This window comes from Pan paniscus, chromosome 20 (assembly GCF_029289425.2).
Source record: "Pan paniscus chromosome 20, NHGRI_mPanPan1-v2.0_pri, whole genome shotgun sequence".
NCBI classification, from domain to species: Eukaryota; Metazoa; Chordata; class Mammalia; order Primates; family Hominidae; genus Pan; species Pan paniscus.
In genome coordinates, this window is record NC_073269.2 from 44,700,342 (window position 1) to 44,722,972 (window position 22,631).

Here is a 22,631-nt window from a genome sequence, read left to right on the forward strand (position 1 = left end):
CTCCCTGGGACTGAATGGGCCCCTGCTGCTCGACCCTCAAAGTTCTTTGCCCTATAGCACATCTATCCTGCGCCATGGGCATGGGTAAGGAGACATTCAGGCATCAGACAAGCATCTGTCAGGCGCCTACCACCTGCCAGCCCTGTTCTAGGCACTGGGGATGCAGCAGTGAATGACATTGATAGAAATCCCTGTTCTCCTGGAGTTGATGCTCCTGTTGAGGAAAGACAGACGTTCAACGAGATAAAGAGGGAAAAAGTATAGGCTGTCAGAGGGAGAACGTTCTATGCAGAAAAGCAGGAGCTGGGCGCGTTGGCTCACGCCTGTAATCCCAGCACTTTGGGAGGCTGAGGCTGGTGGATCATGAGGTCAGGAGTTTGAGACCATCTTGGCCAACATGGGGAAACCCCATCTCTACTAAAAATACAAAAATTAGCCGGGCATGGTGGCACGTGCCTGTAATCCCAGCTACTTGGGAGGCTGAGGCAGAAGAATCACTTGAACCCAGGAGGCGGAAGTTGCAGTGAGCTGAGATTGCATCATTGCACTCCAGCCTGGGTGACAGAGCAAGACTCTGTCTCAAAAAAAAAAAAGAAATGGAGATGTAGGGAGGTGGTAGAATGAGGCCTGAGTCTAAATGTATCCAACACACAGCCGCACAGATACTAAGTGCAGGGAAAGGGAGCAGGATTAGCATCCACCAGGATGCAAAAGAGGAAAGTCACTTCCAGGGAAAAAGATGACGGACGTACCACTAAAGGCAGTGTGGATGGGAAGGCGGATGCCTCTGGAGGCCTACCTCTGGGAGCCCTGCCAGAGTCTGACGACAGGACTCAGGACTGACTGGGGGAAGGGAGTGAGGAAGAGAGGAGACCAAGAGATGTCTAGGAATCCAGCTTGGAGGATGCAGTTGATGGTGGGTCCATCACCGGGCAGGGGACCTGGAGGAGGAAGGGAGGAAGAAAGATGACAGATGATGTGGGGAGCATATGATGTCTAGGAGACGCTTCACTGCCAGGAACACTTCCCTGCCCAGACTGGTAAGTGGATGAATGAACGTCCCCTGTGGAATCCTTTTTGTAACCCAATCTGAGAGTCTCTGCCCTCAAATAGTGGCGTTTACTCCATTAACCCGTACAGTAGCTCCCGATATATTTGGCCTTATTCTTGCTATCTTATTGGCTAGAATCCTTTTTTCTGTTCTCCTAGTGGTTATTGTCCCCACCCTACCCCCAACATGTTGAAACTTCTATTTTTCTTTCTTTTTTTTTTTTTTTTGAGACAGGGTCTTGCTCTGTCACCTAGGCTGGTGTGCAGTGGCACAATCTCAGCTCACTACAGCCTCTGCCTCCTGGGCTCAAGTGATTCTCCTGCCTCAGCCTCCCGTGTAGCTGGGACTACAGGCACCCGCCATCACACTTGGCTAATTTTTGTATTTTTAGTAGAGATAGGGTTTTATCATGTTGGCCAGGCTGATCTCGAACTTCTGACCTCAAGTGATCCTCCCACCTCAGCCTCCCCGAAGTCCTGGGATTACAAGCATGAGCCACCGCACCCAGCCTATTTTTCTATCAGTATTAAAAAGTAACCAGTATCCATACCCTCCTACCCCAGCAGTCAAGGACTTCTGCATATTTGTACTTTCTATGGGTCTCCAAATCTGTCCAGTCTTCCCCACACCAATGGCCTGTGTCCCCTGTATCCACTTGTGGGTAGGGGCAGTTTCTCCTCACCGTATCTGTTTCCCAGGAAGGGTGTGGGGATTCAGTCTGGGTCCAGGCATGGCGAAGCTGGTACCCAGTCTCAGGTTCCAGGGATAGCGTGTAGGAGTGATTTTCCTCGGAGCCTGTTTGTGGGTGGATGGAAGGGATGTGGGTCTGATGGGAAGGACCTCTTCTTGACCTTGGACTCAACCCCTTTCCCCCAGGCCCCTTCCCAGCACTGGTGTGCTCTAGGTCTTACCACAGCTGGCATGGGGAGCTGGTGTGGATGGGACAGGAGCTCCGGGGGGTCCTGCATCGCCCTTGGCCCCTGGCCTCTTCTTACATTCTACCTTCACCTGGTCTCTGCAGTGTTTGTGGCAACACAGCCCGCACTCTGGGGGAAGGCAGCGGTTAATGGCCAGGGGTCCGATCTGTGTCATCCATTCTTCCAGCCTGCGGGCCAAGGCTTCCCTCCCACTCACTGACACCCCACTCACCCCGACAGCGGTAGCCTTGCTTGGTGACACCCCAGAGCTGGGAAGAGAAAGGAGAAAAGGTTACCCATCGTAGGAGAGGGAGGGCTGTGGATTGGCAGGGCAGCTGGGGAGTGGAAGTGTGGAAGCTACCCAGGTTTTGAAATTCTCAAGGCTAGAGATTTAACTGGAATTAAAGGAATGTGGGTGGGGTACGGTGGCTCATGCCAGTAATCCCAGCACTTTGAGACGCCAAGGTGGGAGGTTGGGAGGCCAAGGTGGGAGGATCGCTTGAGCTCAGGATTGGAGGCTGCAATGAACCATGATTGTACCACGGCACTCCAGCCTGGGTAATAGAGCAAGACCCATCTCTTAACAAAATAAATAAAGGAAACTTGGAGATTATCTCAAGTTTAGATAATCACCTCAGATACTAGATTTAGGTAAAATTTAGAGTTACTAAAATGCAAGTTCTATGGGCAGGAATTGTCTGCTGTATTCCTGCTGTATCCCCAGGGCCTAGGATTACCTGGCACACAGGAGGTGCTCAGTAAATATTTCATGAATGAATAAATGAATGTGGGAAGTAATCCAAGGTTTGTGAATTAGTCTCGGGTTATAGGTTGAGAGATTGATCCACTAGCAAGAGTTTGAGGATCTCTTGAATTTGGAAGTTATTCAGAGTTTGAATGATCTGGAGTCTAGAGATTTGGAGGATGATTCTGTTTGAACATAATCTACCCAGTTTGGAGATTATCCAGGTTTGTTGTTGTTGTTGTTGTTGTTTTTGAGACAGAATCTCGCTCTGTCACCCAAGCTGGAGTGCAGTGCTGCGATCTTGGCTCATGCAACCTCCACCTCCTGGATTCAAGCAATTCTCGTGCCTCAGCCTCCTGAGTAGCTGGGATCACAGGTATGCACCACCACATGCAGCTAATTTTTGTATTTTTAGTAGAGACGGGGTCTCTCTTGCTATGTTCCCTAGGCTGGTCTTGAACTCTTGAGCTCAAGCAATCCGCCCACCTCAGCCTCCCCAGGTGCTGGGATTACAGGCGTGAGCCACCACTCCTGGCCTCCTATCTAGAGTTTTAGATATTATCCATGGTTCAGCGATTGTCTGGGGTGGACATTATCTGGGATTTGGGGATTATCTGGCATTTGGAGATTATCCAGGATATAGGGAATGTCTGGTGTTTAGGGTTTATATGAAACAGGATGATTTGAAGCTGGAGGATTTCTGGAATTTGGGGGTTATCTGGGGTTTGCGGACTGCCGGCTTCAGGACAGATGGAACCTAAGGGTGGTGATGGGGTGGGGTGCTCACGAAGCCACTGCAGCTGTCGCAGAAGGTAGGCTTTCGGAAGGTGACCTCATGGAAGGTGTGCAGGAAGGCCAGGCCCAACTTGGAGCAGATGGCGCTGGCCCGGAGCAGGTACCCTGTCAGCTCCTCTCTGCTGAAGGATCCTCTCCTGGGGGCAGAAACTGAGCCTCAGCATGACCTGCCCCAATGTCCTCCAGACCCAGGAGTCCAGGCAACCCCAGTGTCCTCATCTTTGGGGGATCCAGGAGTCACAACCACTTACCCCTGGCGTGGGGGTGGGTGAAGCCCATGGCAAGCGAAGGGAAAATTGCCCGAGAGTCGCTCAAAGTCCTCCTGAGAGATTGTTCCTCGGCCTTCAGGGTCATAATTCTTGAAGACAGACTTCAGAGGAGTGTGGGGAAGCAGATAAGGCCCAGTTGTTGAAATATGATCCCCATGGCCATAAGTCCCCGCCTCCAGGCTCAGGGTTCTACAGATGTCTTCCCTCCTGGCTGCTGGTGGCCGGGCCACCCTCCCCTCCTTACCTCCACCAGCTGCTCCACATGCCGACCCAGTGTGACCCTGTCCGGCTTGGGTGTCACACCAGGGGCCCACTCCACCACCAGAGGTGCATTGAAGGGGGAGGGTGGCTGGGGCGGGGACAGAGGAGCACAGTTAGTCACTGCATAGGCTTAGGGGGGGTTCGAGGTAATTGGGGGAGTCCGAGGCCAGGGGTCGGGTCTCACCAGACTCTTGGGACAACGCGGCTCCCGGGCATAAGAAAGCTCATAGATCTCGTCTTCCGTGTAGAAGAGGTCCAGGGAGAGCTGGAGCAGACAGGGGGGTTACGGATCCTCCCATCTACAGCCCTGCCCCAGACCCCCACACTCACTCGCAGGCTCTTCCCAAAGCCCCTCCTGGGTTCAAATCCTGGCATTACTGCTGTGGGACAGTGGGCAAGTGACCTCACCTCTCTGGGCCTCAGTTTCCCAATCTACAGAATGGGCACAGTAAGGGTCCCGACCTCATAGGGTTGTAAGGTGGAATGAGGTACCTGGCACACAGTCAATGATCAATAACTGTTAGTAGCCTTTTGCTTAGATTCTTGGATATGTCAAAGCTTGAGATTTTGGGCTATCAGCATGAGAAGCTCAGAACCTTGGAGTTTAAGAATGTGAACCCCAAAGCAATTCCAGAGCTCAGATCAATGGATACTTGAGTCATTGGAGGAAGTGGGGAAAAAACATGTTACTTAAATAGAATACAGAGCTCACTCTGCTCCATATACTGTCGTTTTTTGAGACAGTCTCGCTCTGTCACCCAGGCTGGAGTGTAGTGGTACGATCTTGGCTCACTGCAACCTCCGCCTCCCAGGTTCAAGCGATTCTCATGCCTCAGCCTCCCAAGTAGCTGGGATTACAGGCGTGTGCCACTATGCCAGGCTAATTTTTTGTATTTTTAGTAGAGATGGGGTTTCACCATGTTGCCTAGGCTGGTCTCAAACTCCTCAGGCAATCTGCCTACCTCAGCCTCCCAAAGTGCTAGGATTAGAGGCATGAGCCACTGCGCCCGGCTAGACACTGTCTTAAAGACATTCTTTGAACGATGTCATTGGCTGTCTCTCCTCAACACCCTCTGAAGTGGGTCCTTTTATTTTATTTGTATTTATTTATTTATTTTGAGAAGGAGTTTCGCTCTTCTTGCCCAGGCTGGGGTGCAATGGCGCAGTCTCAGCTCACTGCAACCTCCACCTCCCGGGTTCAAGCAATTCTCCTGCCTCAGCCTCCCAAGTAGCTGGGATTACAGGCATGCACCACCACTCCTGGCTAATTTTGTATTTTTAGTAGAGACGGGGTTTCTCCATGTTGGTCAGGCTGGTCTCGAACTCCCGACCTCAGGTGATCTGCCCACCTCAGCGTCCCAAAGTGTTGGGATTAGAGGCGTGAGCCACTGCGCCCGGCTGGGTCCTTTTATTATTCCCATTTTGTGGATAAGGAAACTGAGGCTTAAGGGTTCAGTGACTTGCCCAAGATCACGCAGCTAGAAAAAAACCTAGAAGTTCTGGCTTCAAAACCCATGCACTCCAGCACTTTTCTATCCTGGTCCTGGAGACACTCACACACCCAGGACCCTATATCTCAGTACCCTTGGAAGCCCAGCCTGGGCGGGGCCGGGGGGGGCTCACCGTGAGGAGGTGCAGCAGATCCTCATTGGCGCTGCAGGGTGGATGCTGCCCTTGGAGGGCCACCAGCTCCTGCAGCCGCAGGTAGAGGTTGTTCAGCTTGGGTAGGTGCAGGCGGCCGTCAGGCAACCTGTCGGGCTGTGCCTCATGCAGGGACACCAGGTCCTTGAGGTGCACGCCCAGTACAGGCAGCCGGAAGCCCGCGCAGCCAGCCCAGGTGCGGCGGTAGCGGGCGTAGTTGTTGTGGGAGGCAAGGAGCTCAGTGAGTTCCAGGAGGGCCTGGGGAGGAGGGACATGGGATGGGGGCGTTATCAGGACAGTCCCATCCCCTGAGCAGCCTCCTGTGTGGGCTCTAGGCCTTCAGGGACCCAGTGGCATTGTGGAAACCTCTGGAGCCCTTCCATATCCCATGCCGGTCTCAGCATCTCCCCCAAACTGCTCTTCCTCTTGGGTCCCCATCTCAGAGAAGTTCCACAATCCCCCATTCTTTGGCTAAAATGATTTCTTTTATCTTTCTTTCTTTTTTCTTTTTTTTTTTTTTGAGATGGAGTTTTGCTGTCTTGCCCAGGCTAGAGTGCAGTGGCGTGATCTCGGCTTACTGCCACCTCCACCTCCTGGGTTCAAGCGATTCTCCTGCCTCAGCCTCCCAAGAAGCTGGGATTACAGGCATTGAGCCACCACGCCAGGCTAATTTTGTATTTTTAGTAGAGACAGGGTTTTACCATGTTGGCCAGGCTGGTCTCAAACTCCTCACCTCAGGTGATCTGCCTGCCTCGGCCTCCCAAAGTGTTGGGATTACAGGCGATAGCCATGAAGACCGGCCTTTTTATTTATTTATTTTTTAGGCTAGGGTCTCACTCTGTCACCCAGGCTGGAGTACAGTGTCATGATCACAGCTCATTGCAGCCTTAAACTCCTGAGCTTGATGGCTGGGCGCGGTGGCTCACACCTGTAATCCCAGCATTTTGAGAGGCCGAGGCAGGCGGATCATCTGAGGTCAGGAGTTCGAGAACAGCCTGGGCAACATGGTAAAACCCTGTCTCTACTAAAAATACAAAAATTAACTGGGTCTGGTGGTGCAGGCCTGTAATCCCAGCTACTCGGGAGTCTGAGGCAGGCGAATCGCTTGAACCTGGGAGGTGGAGGCTTCAGTGAGCCAAGATTTCGACACTGTACTCCAGCCTGGGAGATAGAGTGAGACTCCGTCTCAAAAAACAACAATGAAAAGGCTGAGGGGGAGGCTCCAGCAGTCCTCCCCCTCAGCCTCCCAAGTAGCTGGGACTACAGGCATGGGCCACCATCCCTGGCTAATTTATTTTTAAATTTTTTTTCAGCCAGGCGCGGAGGCTCACACCTGTAATCCCAGCACTTTTGGAGGCCAAGGTGGGTGGATCGCCTTAGGTCAGGAGTTTGAGACCAGCCTGGCCAACATGGTAAAACCCTGTCTCTACTAAAAATACAAAATTAGCAGGGCATGGTGGTGCACCCCTGTAATCCCAGCTACTCGGGAGGCTGGGGCAGGAGAATTACCTGAATCCGGGAGGCAGAGGTTGCAGTGAGCCGAGATTGCACCACTGCACTCCAGCCTGGGCGACAAGAGCAAGACTCTGTCTCAAAAAAAAGAAAAAAAAAAATTTTTCTGGAGATGGGGTCTCGCTATGTTGCCCAGGCTGGTCTCAAACACCTGGGCTAAAGTGATCCTCCCATCTTGGCCTCCCAAAACGCTGGGATTACAAGTGTGAGCCACACTGTACCCAGCCTATAATTATTTCTTAAAAACCCAGATCTTATCAAGGGTGTGTCATCACTCTCAAAACTTCCCTAGCTTAGCCCATCTTACAAGGCGCTATAGGATCTTCCCAGGGCATCTTCGGCTTAATTTCCTGCCACTTTCTGACCTCAGCCAGTCCTCCCCATGGGGACTGCAAAGTTCTCTGCTAGCCTATCTCCCATCTGTCTCCCTCACAGTCCAGCTCCGGACCAGACACACTGAAAGCAGAGAGGGATCAGCACCATGAGTGGATGGATGACAGGGAGGAGGAATGCTGGCAGAGCCTGGGGGTCTGGGATTTGGAGGAGCAAGGACTTCAGGTGGTACCAGGACCCCTGGGCAGGAATGGACAGGGCTTGGGGAATTAGGTGTGGGGGCTCAAGACAGCTGACCACTTGGAGCTTTGGGGAGGGTAGTGGGATTCACCTTGGTGCTGTCAGGGCTCAGGTGGGCATGGGAGTCCTTGAGTCTGGAGATGGCACTGTGACACAGGCCCCCTGTGACTGCCATCAGCGTGTTGAAATTCTGCAGCTGGTGGAGCCTCTAGGAAGAGAAGCATGCACACAGGGCCGTCACGGGAGGGAGGGCAAGTCGGGAGTTCAGATGACAGCATCCCAGTTGAGGTGGGGTCCCAGGCATGTGTGGACCAATGTGGGGATCAGACAGGCGAGAGAAGGCGGGTGTGTGCGGCAAGAGTGGGACATGCCATGTGTGGGCCTCACAGGGGTGTCAGATGGTTATCTGAGCCGGGAGGGTCAAGCAAGTGATTGACTGATACGAGGTTAGAAAATCTGGGGAGACAGGAAGTACGAGAAGTTGGGCGGATTTGGGGAATAGACAGGTGTGTGCCAGGTGGAGGAGGCTTCAGACATGTCAGGGTGTCAGCCATCTGGGGGTCTGACTGCTCTGAGAGTCACACAGGTGCGGGGAGGCAAGAAGGTGCAGGCTCTGGGCAGGAGCTGGGAGCCAGGCAGAGGTGAATAGGGCCAGAGAGATATGGAGGAGTCAGACAGATGCTAGACAGGTGTGGGGCCACCAGGGCAGCTGGGGAATTCCCTTGCCCTCCTTTTGACAAATTTTGGCAGAGGTTGCTGTGGAGAGAGTGGGGTCAGGGAGGAATGGAAAATGCTCAGACTAAGGAGACCCCAGGCGGACGTCGAGACCCCCAGGTCTCAGGGGCCCTGCAGGAGTAAGAAAGCCAGGGAAGACACCAGAGGAAGGGCGTGGTCTGAAATACGCAAGGGGGCGCGGCCACAGCGGGCCGTAGGGCTTCCCTTTTCCCCAGAAGGGCGAGAAGGTGTCCGGAAAGGAGGGGGAAGGGAGGGGAAGAGAAGGGCGTAACACAATGGGGCGGGGCGGGGAGAGCCTGGACGCAATGGGGCGCGATGCACAATCCCGAAGCGACCGCTGGGGCCTGGGGACTGGGGATTGAAGCCTCGGGCTTCCATGCCCCACAAAGGTGGGGGCATGGAAGAGACACTCTCATTGACCTGAGGATAGAATATTCGGGCATAGGGCTTGGGAGCCTGTCACGTCTAGGGCCAAGGGGTGGGGCCACGGTGGGTGCGACGCGGTGACATCAAGGCCAAGGAAGAAGTTACGGTCCTTGGTTGGAATGCCCAGACTGTGGCCTCGGGGGCGGGGCCGGGAGATGCGTGACGTCACCGCCGGGATGACCCTGTGGGGTCGAGGGTCTGGAAGGGGAAGGACCAGGTAGCTGCGTGCCGTGGAGTTCGCAGCCCCAAGGGGCGGGCCTCACCTGTGCCACGTGAATGAACTTGTCCAGCACCTGTGCGCGCTGTAGGGGCCCGGGACGGCTCAGCACCATCACCTGCACCCAGCGGGACACGCTGTTGCTGAGACCTACGGAGCCCTCCAGGGCCGGGCAGCCTCGTACTGAGCCCTGCAAAACGTAGCTCCGCAGGTCCTGGGGCTGGGAGCGAGGTGGGTGTCAAGGTGGGCCGTGGCGCTCAGGCCCTGCCCTTCCATGGCATCCAACTAGCAGTCACGATCTCTGATGTCCTAGCCTGGTCTAGCCGGAGTGACCTTTGTCATCTGTCCCCCAACCCTCAGGCTGCTACATGTCCTTAACGTCCCCATGCTCCTCTCCCATCTGAGGAGGCATGTTTCAATATAGCCAGGCACTATATTTGACAAGTAATCATATTAACTAATTTAATCCTCATAACTCTATGAGGTGAGTATCATTCCATTTTAGAGGTGAGACAGTTGAGGCACATAGAGGATAGGTAATTTGCCCAGGGTCACACAGGTGTGAGTCAGGGTGGGCATCTATATGCTCTTAACTGTACACCTGACTGGTATACAGTAAGCAAAGGGAAGGCTGGGGAAGATGAATTGAAATCAACCTCTATCTGTTCTGCCCAAGGAGTGTTCATTTCATACCCACATCCACTACACTGAGTATATTTGCATACACACTCACACACACAACACACACATACAATCGGGACAGTTTCACATGAAGGAAACAGATCCCCACCTTCCCTTGAAATGATGATGTCCAGATGGCAAAAGCTAATGCATATATATGTTGAAGCACGTGAAACTGATCCTTGGGTAGGTAATATATGACAATTTCAAATGGTTCAAGCAGATAGCATTTACCCTGGACCAGGCACTGTTCCTGCAAGGCAGGAACTGTGCATATCCCCATTTTACAGATGAGGAAACTGAGGCACCATGAATTTAAATGCTTGTTGAATAAATGATAAAATATTTTGAGCACTTACTAAGTGCCAGTCGCTGCAATAAGCCTTTTATTTATTTATTTTACTTTTTTGTTGTTGTTTTTCGAGACAGAATCTCGCTCTGTCGCCCAGGCTGGAGTGCAGTGGTGTGATCTCAGCTCACTGCAATCTCTGCCTCCTGAGGTTCAAGTGATTCTCCTGCCTCACCCTCCCAAGTAGCTGGGATTACAGGCATGCACCACCACACCTGGATAGTTTTTGTATTTTTAGTAGAGATGGGGTTTCACCATGTTGGCCAGGCTGGTCTCAAACTCCTGACCTCAGGCGATCTGCCTGCCTCGGCCTCTTTAACTCATTTTCCTGGACCTTCTAGCATACAGGTTTGAGTTTAAGACTTTGAGATATCTGCCGAATGACCATGCAGGTGTCCTCTCAGTCCTACCTTCCCCCAGCCAATCCCTCCCCTACCCCAGTGTCTCCCCTGCTTGGGACAGGGATGGGAGGGGGTCCTCACCGTGATAGCCTGGAAGGACCGGAACTCCAGGTAGGTGAGGTGCTGAGCCAGCTCCCCCGTCTCCAGGTGGTCGAAAAGCAAGGACACTTTGCGCTTTTTGCCCAGGCCTGGGCTGCTTATTGGGAGTGGGGGGCCAGGGCCACCAGGGCTCAGGCTGGGGGCCAAGAGGGGCAGGGTATTGGAGTGGCTCACAGTTGAGGGCTTGGGGATGTAGAGGGAGACGGCAGAATGGCGATGGGGCAGGGAAGAGGGGAGCACAGGGCTGACTCACAGGTCAGAAGAGTCTCCCAGTCTTCTCTGGGCTGAGTTGCCCTCCCGGGCCACGGTGGCCCAGAAACGACCTATGACTTCTTCTAGCTGGGGATCCTGGTGCATCACCTCAGGGTGTCGCATCAGCCAGTACCTAAGAGTGGTTTGGAGATGGTGAGATGAGGCCGGGGGTGGCGAAGGTCTCTACAAGGGGTATTTTGGGCTGAGGAATTTCTAGGTGCTGAGCTAGGGGGTCTCTAAATGTGTGTGGGGGTCCCTGGAGGGTTGGGGTTTGGAGGGGCACCAGGCTTGGAGAATCTCTGGAGTAGGATGGGGGTCTCTTAACAGAGACTGGGGGGATCTGTGGGAAACAGACCGGGGAGTCACTTGGAAGTGGGATTATTGGGAAGCAAGATCGTGGAGCGTCCTAGGAACTAGACTGGGGGCTTCCGGGGGTGAAATTTTTGGAGGGACAGAATGAGGGGGTCTTATGGGCTAGGCTGGGGTCTGTGGGAGGTAGAGATTTTGGGGATCAGAGTTGGAGGTCTCTGGGCACCAGCTAGGAGGGTCTATGGGATCTGGTTGGTGAGGGGGGTCTCTAGGAAGTGGGGGTTCTAAGGAACGGAACTAAGAGGGTCTTAGGAACCAAGCTACAGGTGTCTCAGAAGTGGGATTTTGGCCTGTGGGGCTGGTTGGGTCTGTGGGAACTGGCCTGGGGATTCTCTGAGGAATGTTTTTTGAGGGGGAAGCAGGATGGAAGTCGTGGGTCCTGAGAGTGGGGATCTCGGCCCAGCCCTACCTGACCAGGTGACAGATCTGCAGCCGTCTCAGCTCCTGGGTGTCCCCTGTGGCCTTCTGGTATTTGAGTTCTGGTCAAGGCTCTGTTCTCCAGGATCCATGACCTGCCTGCTCCCCATTCCCATTGCCCAGGTTCTCACGACTCTGCCCTCTGCCCTCCACCCATAGCTCACAGTCCTGGAGGATATGAGGTCAGCAGGCGGGCAGCCAGGTCGGCGGACGGCAGCACCCAGCTGTGCATGGCCAGCACCATGTTGAGCATGTGGTCCCCGTGGCACAGGCTGCCAGCTGAATCTGGGGTGGAAGGAGGGGTACTCTGTGACAGAATGGCCCTCAAGCAATGCAGAGCGTAGCTCCAGATCCTGCCGGACCACCTGGTTCAAAGACCAGCTCTAACGGTGATCCCCAGCATGACCTTGGACAGGCAACCTAACTTCCTGTGCCTCAGTTTCCTTATCTGTATTGTGCATGGGGCAGCATCACCCCTGGCAAGTCTTGCTGAAGATTGAAATAGCACCAGACTGGCCGGGCACAGTGGCTCACACCTGTAATCCCAGCACTTTGGGAGGCTGAATCAGGCGGATCATATGAGGCCAGGAGTTCGGGACAAGTCTGGCCAACATGGTGAAACACCGTTTCTACTAAAAACACAAAAATTAGCCGGGCATGGTGGCATGTGCCTGTAATCCTAGCTACTCGGGAAGCTGAGGCAGGAGAATCTCTTGAACCCAGGAGGTGGGGGTTGCAGTGAGCTGAGATCAGGCCACTGCACTCCAGCCTGGGTAACAGAGCGAGACTCTGTCTCAAAAGAAAAAGAAAAGAAAAGAAAAAAGATTTATATAAATATATATAATATACACATGTATTATATATATATATAAATGTATATATTTCCATTTCAGGAAAGAAGAAATGCAGGTGTTTCTGTTATCTCTAATGTAGTGATTGAGTTTCATTCCACCCAGCCCTGTTCTCATTTTACCTCCAAAAACTGAGGTGGAGAGAAGCGAGTGCTGAGCCCGAGGTTAGGGCCAGGGAGGCTGCTGGGGAGAGGACACTTACCGAAGGACTGGATGCATTTCTCCAGCAGCTCATCTTCGCTGCAGCCGCCCTCACTCAGCAGGCCCAGGTTCATGGAAGCCATGACCTTGCTGATTTCCCGGGGGCTGGGGCATGTCTTGTGGCGGCGCACTTGGCGGGGCCGGCCTCGCCCTCCTGTTTTTCCGGTGCATTCCTGGTGGGACTTCCTGTGGGCACAGCCCCCGAGGAGTCATGGGAGCACCTTCTTTCGGACAGACCCTAGAATTCCTTTTGACTCTAACGCCCCAAGGCACCACGGGAGAGGCTTCCTAAAGGCAAAGCCCCAGGGTTACCCCTGACCTACCAGGGACTCTAGGGAGAATCCCCAGGAATATTCCAGATCCCTGGGGGAATCATGGGAGCCCTCTCCCAAAAGCAAACTCCCAGGGATATTCCTGCTCCCTTCAGGGAATCAGGAAGATCCTCAAGACCAGGGGTCCCCAGCCCCTGGGACACAGACGGGTAACAGTCCGTGGCCTGTTAGGAACCAGCGGGCAAGCGAGCACCCCCGCCTGAGCTCCACCTCCTGTCAGATCAGCTGGGGCATTAGACTCTCTTAGGAGCATGAACCCTATTGTGAACTTCACATGCGAGGGATCTAGGCTGCGTGCTGTTTATGATGCCTGATGATCTAGGCTGCGTGCTGTTTATGATGCCTGATGCCTAATGCCTGATGATCTGTCACTGTCTCTCATCACCCCCAGATGGGAGCATCCAGTTGCAGGAAAACAAGCTCAGGGCTCCCACTGATTCTACATTATGGTGAGCTGCGTAACTATTTCATTATATATTACAATGTAGTAATAATAAAAATAAAGCACAGGATACATGTAATTAACTTGAATCATCCCCACACCATCCCCACCCCCTTCCACAAAACTGGTCCCTGGTGCCAAAAAGCCTGGGGGCCGCTGCTCAGGACTGCTCTGAATCTCCCAGGGAATCACAGCAGAAGACCCCTGGGACCACTCAAGACCCCTCAGGGAATCATAAGAACTCCTTCCCCAGGCATTGCCCCCAACTTCCTCTTGACTGCTTCCAGGGCATCCTGGAAGAGACTTCCTTTTGGCAGATCCCAGGATTACTCCTGGCCTACCAGTGACTCGGGAGAAGACCCCTGGGATCTCTCCTGTCCTCCCTAGGCAGAGGCATGGGAGGACCTGCCTTCAGGAATTGCCTCCTCAGGGCTCCCGTTTGGTCTCTAACACCCTCCCCTCCTTCCTCCCACAGCCCTCAGGAGAGCAAGGCTCTTGGACCAGTGTGATGGCTCACGCCTGTAATCCCAAAGCTTTGGGAGGCCAAGGTGGGTGGATCACTTGAGGCCAGGAGTTCGAGACCACCCCGGCCAACATGGTGAAACCCCCATCTCTACTAAAAATGCAAAAATTGGTCAGGCGTGATGGCGGGCGCCTGTAATCCCAGCTACTCAGGAGGCTGAGGCAGGAGGGTCGCTTGAACCCAGGAGGTGGAGGCTGCAGTGAGCTGGAACTGCATCACTGTGCTCCAACCTGGGTGACAGAGTGATTTCTGTTTCAAAAATAATAATAAAAAAATTAAAAAGAGAGGCCAGTCACAGTGGCTCACGCCCGTAGTCCCAGCACTTTGGGAGGCTGAGGTGGGTGGATCACTTGAGGTCAGGAGTTCGAGACCAGCCTGGCCAACATGGTGAAACCCCATCTCTATTAAAAATACAAAAATTAGCCGGGCATGGTGGTGGGCTCCTGTAATCCCAGCTACTCAGGAGGCTGAGGCAGAAGACTTGCTTGAACCCAGGAGGCAGAGGTTGCAGTGAGCCGAGATCGTGCCACTGCACTCCAGCCTGGGCAACAGAGCGAGTCTTAGTCTCAAAATAATAATAATAATAATAGTAATAATAATTCTCCCTCTGCCTGGTGCCTCCCAGAGGCTGCTGTTCCTGATAGGGGAAGAGGGTATTGGAGAGACAAGGATGGTGGGAGCAGGGAGGGAGCTGAATCCAGGCTTCAGACGAAAGTAGAATCCAGAAATTTTTGCCAGCTGTTGTGACTTCATGTTAGTCACTTAATTTCTCTGGGGCTCAATTTCCTCGAAGGAAAAATGAGGATAGTCCTTGGACCTTCCCCAGGGATTTCTTTTTTCTTTCTTTCTTTCTTTTTTTGGAGACAGGGTCTCACTCTGTCACCCAGGCTGGAGTGCAGTGGTGCGATCTCAGCTCACTGCAACCTCCACCTCCCGGGTTCAAGCAATTCTCCTGCCTCAGCCTCCCAAGTAGTTGGGACTACAGGCACGTGCCACCACGCCCAGCTAATTTTTGTATTTTTAGTAGAAATGGGGTTTCACCATGTTGGCCAGGCTGGTTTCAAACTCCTGGGCCCAATTGATCCTCCCACCTTTGCCTCCGAAAGTGCTGGGATTACAGGTGTGAGCCATCACGCCAGGCTCCCACCTCTACCCTTTTTTAGACAGGGTCTTGCTCTGTCTCCCAGGCTGGAGCACAGTTGTGCAATCAAAGCTCATTGTAACCTTGAACTCCTGGACTCGAGTGATCCTCCTGCCTTAGTCTCCCAGGTAGCTGGGACTACAGGTGTGCACGACCATACCCAGCTAATTTTGTGTGTGTGTTTGGGTGTGTGTCAATGGGGGGGGGTCTCACTATATTTCTCAGGCTGGTCTAGAACTCCTGGCTTCAAGTTCTCCTTGTCTTATCCTCCCAAAGTGCTGGGATTAGAGGCATGAGCCACCGTTACTAGAAGGGACATTTTAAAGTATTATATATGTCCTAGGCTAAGGAGGGAGCATTCTAACTAAGTCAGCATTTCCCTAAGTGTGGGCACCCAGCTAGTACCAAAAGCATCACCTGGGAACTGGATATCAATACAGATTCTCAGGTCCCAACCCAGACCTACAAAATCAAACACTTTAAGGCTGAGGGTGGTGGCTCATGCCTCTAATCCCAGCACTTTGGGAGGCCGAGGTGGGTGGATCACGAGGTCAAGAGATCGAGACCATCCTGCCCAACATGGTGAAACCCCATCTCTACTAAAAATACAAAAAAGTAGCTGGGTGTGGTGGTGCACACCTGTAGTCCCAGCTACTTGGGAGGCTGAGGCAGGATGATCGCTTGAACCTGGGAGGCAGAGGTTGCAGTGAGCCGAGATTGTGCCACTGCACTCCAGCCTGGCGGCAGAGCGAGACTCCGTCTCAAAAAAAAAAAAAAAAAAAAAAAAAATCAAACACTTTAAAGGTAAGCCCAGCAACCTGTATTTTACAAGCCCTCCAGACAGTTCTGAGGCTCGCTCCAGTTTGAGAACCACTGGTCTAGAGTGTCTCATTGAGTACTTACAGGCCTCTCCAAGGTAGAGGATATGATTGTTCTACTGACAGAAGAAAAACCCGAGAGACAGAGCAGTTAAGTGACTTACCTAAGGTCACACAGCTAGGAAATTAGGCAGCCAGGAGTCTACCACTAAACTGCTGGGTGGGGAGGAAAGCCCTTTGCCCATCAGAGTGGTGCTGGGGGTGGCAGGAGGAGTTACCCAGGCTAGGGAGCCACCCACCATCTGCCTCTGTGGGGACAGAAGGGCCAGCTTGCCCAGGAGATGAAGCCCATTGCAGAACCGGGCGCACAGCCAGCCACTAGGCCCTGTCCTGCAGCCCCCTGTAGGGGTCTGGAACAGCCAGGAGTGGTTTAAGAGGCAGGGGAGCCGCCTTGCCCTGTGCCGCACTCCCCTCTCCTGGGCCAGGGCCCTGCAGGAGCCTGGAGTTTCCAGTCCAGGGGGATGGGGAACCAGGAAGCCCCCAGGGAGGGCAGAGACACTCAGCCCAGGCCAGGGATGGAGGTGGGGTGATGAGGAGTGGGAAAGGGGCACGGAGCAGCTCAAACTCCAGGGACAACACGGTACAGATGCCACATACAAGCGACTGCAGCCGTAGCTGGCTCCAGACTCCCTGAAGCATCCACCTGGCCCCCCTGCGCCTGATCCCAAAGAAGTCAGGAATCCTGCCACCCTGGCGAGTGATCTCCCCAGCCCTCGCATGCAGAGGGAGGCCTCAGGGTGCTGCCGGGCTCCCTGGGGAGGGTCCTCTCACCTCTTACTGTCTTTTCTGTTCATGCTTCCCGCGTGGGGGGAGGAGGGCGGGGGTCTCGCAAGAGTAGGGCTCAGCTCCTCCCCTTCCCCAGGACTCCAGCTTCTCAGCCCCTAGGGAGCTGGGGCCTCCTCGGTGCTTGGGAAGGAAAGAGGAACTGCCCCTCCCCACCCACCCTCAGGCCAGGGGGAAGGAAGAGGCTGGGGAGAGACCGAAGGCCCCCCTCCCCCACACGGGGATCCCTTCTGCTGAGGTTTCCGGCATCGCTGGCTCTCCCACCCTCAAGCTCCCCGGCGGGCTCTCTTATCTCCCCCATCTTTCGGTCTCAAGACCCGTCACTGTCATACTTCAATAAAAGAAGGGGCTTTTCTTTTTAAAGCATGACCGATATTTATGTAAAAACACACACACTCAAAAAGATAAGTCTGTCTTTCTAGAAGGACATATTCATATATATAATTCATGAAGGTTTGAATGGAAACTCACAAGACATAGTATTTCGTATATTTCTTCATAGGCGTCTCTTATTCCTAGTTTAAGTGATACCATTTGTACCCTGGAAAACATTTTCACTTTCTGACTTTATTATAACAAACCTCCACATAGCACCTACTGTGTACCACACACTGCTGTAAGGACTTTAAAAATATTAACTCATTTAATCCTCACACAATCCACTGTTACCTTAAAAAAAATTACATACCGGACCAGGCACGGGGGCTCACAGGGGCTCACGCCTGTCATCCAGCACTTTGGGAGGCCAAGGCAGGTGGATCGCTTGAGTCTAAGAGTTTGAGACCAGCTTGAACAACATGACAAAACCCCGTCTCTACAAAAAATGTAAAACGTTAGGCCGGTGTGGTGGCTCACTCCTGCAATCCCAGCACTTTGGGAGGCCGAGGCGGGCGGATCACCTGAGGTTGGGAGTTTAAGACCAGCCTGAGCAACATGGAGAAACCTCGTCTCTACTAAAAATACAAAATTAGCCGGGCGTTGTGGCACATGCCTGTAATCCCAGCTACTCGGCAGGCTGAGGCAGGAGAATTGCTTGAACCCAGGAGGCGGAGGTTGTGGTGAGCCGAGATCGCGCCATTGCACTCCAGCCTGGGCAACAGGAGCGAAACTCTGTCTCAAAAAAAAAAAAAGTTAGCTGAGCGTAGTGATGCACACTTGTAGTCCCAGCTACTCAGGAGGCTGAGGCAAGAAGATTGCTTGAGCCCAAGGAGGTCAAGGTGAACCATGATGGTGCCACTGCACTTCAGTCTGCGTGGCAGAGCCAGACCCTGTCTCAAAAAACAAAAAACAAAAAAAAAACACACACACACACATCAAAAACCATTAGAGATGGAGGTAAAGCCTTGGGGAAGCCCCTCCCCATCCCCTGCCTTTCTTAAGCAGGGTGTGACCAATATGACACGTTGTCGAGTTTCGTCCAAACTGCTGTCTGTGCGTTTAAGCACATCATATAAACATGTGCTCCTAGAAACAGACTTTTCTTTTGAGTGTGCATTTTTTTCTTTTTACCTAAATGTGTCATGCTCAACACTTTTTTTAAAATTGAAGTACAAAAAAGATCACGAATCATTAAGTATTTAGGTTGATGAAATGTCACCAACTGAGCAAACCTGTGTGACACTCATACAAATCCAGACACAGAACATTCTCACCCTCCACAAGCCCCCTGTCTTTCTTCCCAGCACGAATTCCCACAGATCCCCACTCGCCCGAAGTCTGGCGCAGTAGTTTTGTCTCATTTTGAGCTGGATAAAAATGGACTCCTGTATTGAATCTGGGTTCTTTCTCTCCACGTCTTGTCTTTGCAGTTCTTCCATGTTATCATATTTGGTTATAATTTATTCCTTTTTTTGGCCGGGCGCGGTGGCTCACGCCTGTAATCCCAGCACTTTGGGAGGCTGAGATGGGCGGATCACTTGAGGTCAGGAGTTCGAGACCCGTCTGGCCAACATGGTGAAACTCCCATCTCTACTACAAATATAAAAATGAGCCAGGCGTGGTGGTGCGTGCCTGTAATCCCAGCTACTTGGGAGGCTGAGGCAGGAGAATCGCTTGAACCCAGGAGGAGGAGGTTGTAGCGAGCCGAGATCGCACCACTGCACTTCAGCTTGGGCGACAGAGTGAGACTCTGTCTCAAAATAATAATAATAATAATAATAATAATAATAAATAATAATAATTCCATATAGTCTTTCATTATGTGACAATTCCATGACTTATATATATATTTTTATTTATTTAGAGATAGGTGTTGTGGATAGTGACTAAGTGGGCTGGTGGCATGCTAACTTCTATTTTTTTTTATTTTCGAGACAGAGTCTTGCTCTGTCGCCCAGTCTGGAGTGCAGTGGCGTGATCTCAGCTCACTGCAACCTCCGCAATTGAAGCGATTCTCCTGCCTCAGCCTCCCCAGTATCTGGGATCACAGGTGTGTGCCACCACACCCAGCTAATTTTTGTAGAGACAGGGTTTTGCCATATTGGCCAGGCTGGTCTTGAACTCCTGGTCTCAAATAATCCACCCGCCTCAGCCTCCCAAAGTGCTGGGGTTACAGGCGTGAGTCACAGCACTAAGTTCTATTTTTCATCAGTCTAGAGTCTGGTAATAACTAGACACTAAAACATTTTAAGTTAAGTGAGTTATCTATACAAGAGGACTATATGTCCTAGACTGTAAAAAAAGACAAACTTATAGCTTCTCTGTTTTTTTTTTTAATTTTTCTTTGGTCCTGCCAACCTGACTCTTTTTTCTTAATTAAGACTCCACAGCAGGGTCTCGCTCTGTCACCAAGGTTGGAGTGCAGTGGCGAGATCCTAGCTCACTGCGGCCTCGGACTCCTGGGCTTAAGCCATCTTCCCACCTCAGCCTCCTGAGTGGCTAGGACTACAAGTGCACACCACTGTGCCCTGCTAATTTTTTTTTATTATTATTTTCCTGTAGAAACAGGGTCTTACTTTGTTGCCTAGGCTGATCTCGAACTCCTAGGCTCAAGCAATCGTCCCTCCTATGCCTCCAAATTGCTGACTCTCCAGGCGTGAACCACTGTCCCCGGCCTCCATGATTTATTGATCAATTTTCCTGTGATGGACATCTGAGTTGTTTCCAGGTTGGGGCTGCTGTGACTATTTGAGCATCTGACTTTTGATGAACATAGAGTGTACCATACTGTAGGGCAGTACCCAGGAGTGGAATAAATGGGTCATAGCAGTTACTGTGATTCTACCAAACATAGCATGTTAGCAATTCATTGAAATCGTTCTCTCAGAAGTATATTTTTCCACTTTTTTTTTCACTAAAAGAAAGAACCGTGGATGTATATTTTTTCCAATGCAGAACATTTAGACAGCCACTGAACTCGCTGTCTTTAGTTTTTCCATCACGCGACGTTACCATAGCTTCAGACTCTCTCTTCCTGCCCGTTTTCACCCTCTCTCCCCCTGGCCTCATGGTGTGCTGTCTGACTCTCTCAGCCCATCTCCTGTAGCACCTGCGTCTTGAATGTGACTTAACAATCCTGGCTGAGCAGAGACTTCGTAGTGTGGCAGTGTCGCCAGGCCCTGGGGACCCAGAAAAGCCTCAAGGAGGAGGTCAGAAATCCTGGCACTTATTTCTACTGTACACAGGCAGCCTTAGTCCTCGGGCTGGCCAAGAATACCCACAATACCAGTGCAGATGACCACAAAGGAAGGGACTTCTGAATCAAACCACAGAAACTCCTAAGGCAGAAAAATGACGGACATGATAACATGCAAATACAGACTTTCTTCTTTTGTTGCTGTTCTTCTTTCTTTCTCTTTTAAATTTTAAAGATGGAGTCTTGCTATGTTGCCCAGGCTGGTCTCAAACTCCTGGGCTCAAGGGATCCTTTCACCTAGACCTCCCAAAGTGCTGAGATTACAGGCAGATTTTCTTTTAACGAAGACACCATGGGACAAATGTCAGATGACAGAAGGGGAAAAGGTGTTTGCAATATTTAAAAATCAATGAGAAATTAATATCTAGAATATAGGCCAGGTGCAGTAGCTCATGCCTGTAATCCCAGCACTTTGAGAGGCTGAGGCGGGCAGATCACTTGAGATCAGGAGTTCGAGGCCAACCTGGCCAACGTGGCAAAACCCCGTCTCTATTAAAAATACAAAAATTAGCAGGGTGTGGTCGTGGGTATTGCTCTGTCATCCCGGCTACTTGGGAGGCTGAGGCATGAGAATCAGTTGAACCCAGGAGGTGGAGGTTGCAGTGAGCTGGGATTGAGCCACTGCACTCCAGCCTGGGAGACAGAATGGGACTCCATCTAAAAAAAAAAAAAAAAAAAAAAAGAATATAAAAGGAACAGCTGCAAATCAGCAAGTGAAAAAGATAGCAACCATAATAGAAAAATGGCCGGGCTCAGTGGCTCCTGCGCCTGTAATGTAGGATTACATGCTTGTAATCTCAGCACTTTGGGAGACCGAGGTGGGTAGACTACCTGAGGTCAAGAGTTCGAGACCACCCTGGCCAACACGGCGAAACCCCGTCTCTACTAAAAATACAAAAATTAGGCTGGGCACAGTGGCTCACGCCTGCAATCCTAGCACTTTGGGAGGCCAAGGCAGGCGGATTGGCTGAGCTCAGGAGTTCGAGACCAGCCTGGGCAACACAGTGAAACCCGGTCTCTACTAAAATACAAAAGAAATTAGCCAGGTGTGGCAGCATGCGCCTGTAGTCCTGGGGGTGCTGAGGCAGGAGAATTGCTTGAACCCGGGAGGCGGAGGTTGCAGTGAGCCGAGATGGCGCCACTGAACTCCAGCCTGGGCGACAGAGCGAGACTCTGTCTCAAAAAAAAAAAAAAAACAAAAAAAAAGTGAGCAGGGATCACAATGAGCAGATAACAAAGAAACCCAAAACTCTGATAGGCACCTGAGAAGATGCTAGAGATTGTTGGTAACTCATCAGGGAAGTGGAAAATAAAATGACAGCGAGTCCAGGCGTGGTGGCTCTTGCCTGTAATCCTAACACTTTGGGAAGCTGAGGTAGGAGGATCACTTGAGACCAGCAGTTCAATACCAGCCTGGGCAATATAGCAAGACCCCACCTCTATAAAAAATCTAAAAGTTAGTTGGGCGTGGTGGCACAAGCCTGTTGTCCCAGCTGCTCGGGAGGTTGAGGTGGGAGGATCCCTTGAGCCCAGGAGTTCCGGGCAGCAGTGAACCATAATTGCGCCACTACACCCCAGCCTGGGCAACAAAGTGAGATCTCATCTCTAAAAATAAAATAGAGAAAATAAATTAAAAAACAGCGAGTCATCCTATATAAATCTGGCAAAAATTAGTTAAGTTGGAAATGCCACATGAGGGTTGGGGATATGGGGACCCGGGGACCCTCATGCACTGATAGTGAGTAGCCATTCCGAGGGCTACCCAGCACTACTTACACAAATGGTGCACGTGGATATGTCACCCAGCAATTAGCTTCTGGGTACGCACAATAAAACATTCTCCCTCAGCTTCCTGGGGAACCAATACACAGATGTTCCCTCCAGCATTATTTCGGGAGAGCTGGAGGCAGCCTGGGTGTCCGCTCCCAGTAGGGGTAGGTGGAAAAACAGAAGGGATCAGTCACCAGAGAATCCTGCAAAGCCACCACTGTCACACACCAGGTGTCCACAGAGCAACAAGGGTAGGTCTTAAAACACATAATGATGACTGACAAAAATAAGAAACACTATTAATATCTTATGATATAATGCTCAATGACACAGAATCATTTTACATTTACATAAAGTTTTAGGGAA

The 22,631-nt window shown here is 51.8% G+C and overlaps 1 protein-coding gene across 2 annotated transcripts; it reads right to left on the reverse strand.

Annotated features, from left to right (window-relative positions):
- Positions 1-64: 64 nt before the first annotated feature.
- On the reverse strand, positions 65-22,607 carry RASGRP4 (RAS guanyl releasing protein 4). 2 transcript variants are annotated; one of them, XR_008622167.2, is made up of 18 exons: positions 16,850-22,607; positions 12,764-12,948; positions 11,887-11,995; positions 11,703-11,762; positions 10,926-11,057; positions 10,655-10,808; positions 9,189-9,362; positions 7,856-7,972; positions 5,662-5,937; positions 4,223-4,303; positions 4,022-4,126; positions 3,760-3,878; positions 3,501-3,645; positions 2,201-2,237; positions 1,963-2,097; positions 1,734-1,846; positions 800-941; positions 65-214 (listed from the first exon to the last, which is right to left on the reverse strand). XR_008622167.2 is itself a non-coding variant. In XM_055104188.2 (17 exons), the coding sequence occupies exons 1-17, from the start codon at positions 16,870-16,872 to the stop codon at positions 885-887; spliced, it is 2,022 nt and encodes a 673-aa protein (XP_054960163.1). In that variant the 5' UTR covers positions 16,873-22,606; the 3' UTR covers positions 65-884. The 2 variants fall into 2 exon arrangements, 1 of the variants encoding a protein (XP_054960163.1); XM_055104188.2 differs by having other exon boundaries at positions 65-941; positions 16,850-22,606.
- Between the last annotated feature and the right edge of the window lie 24 nt (positions 22,608-22,631).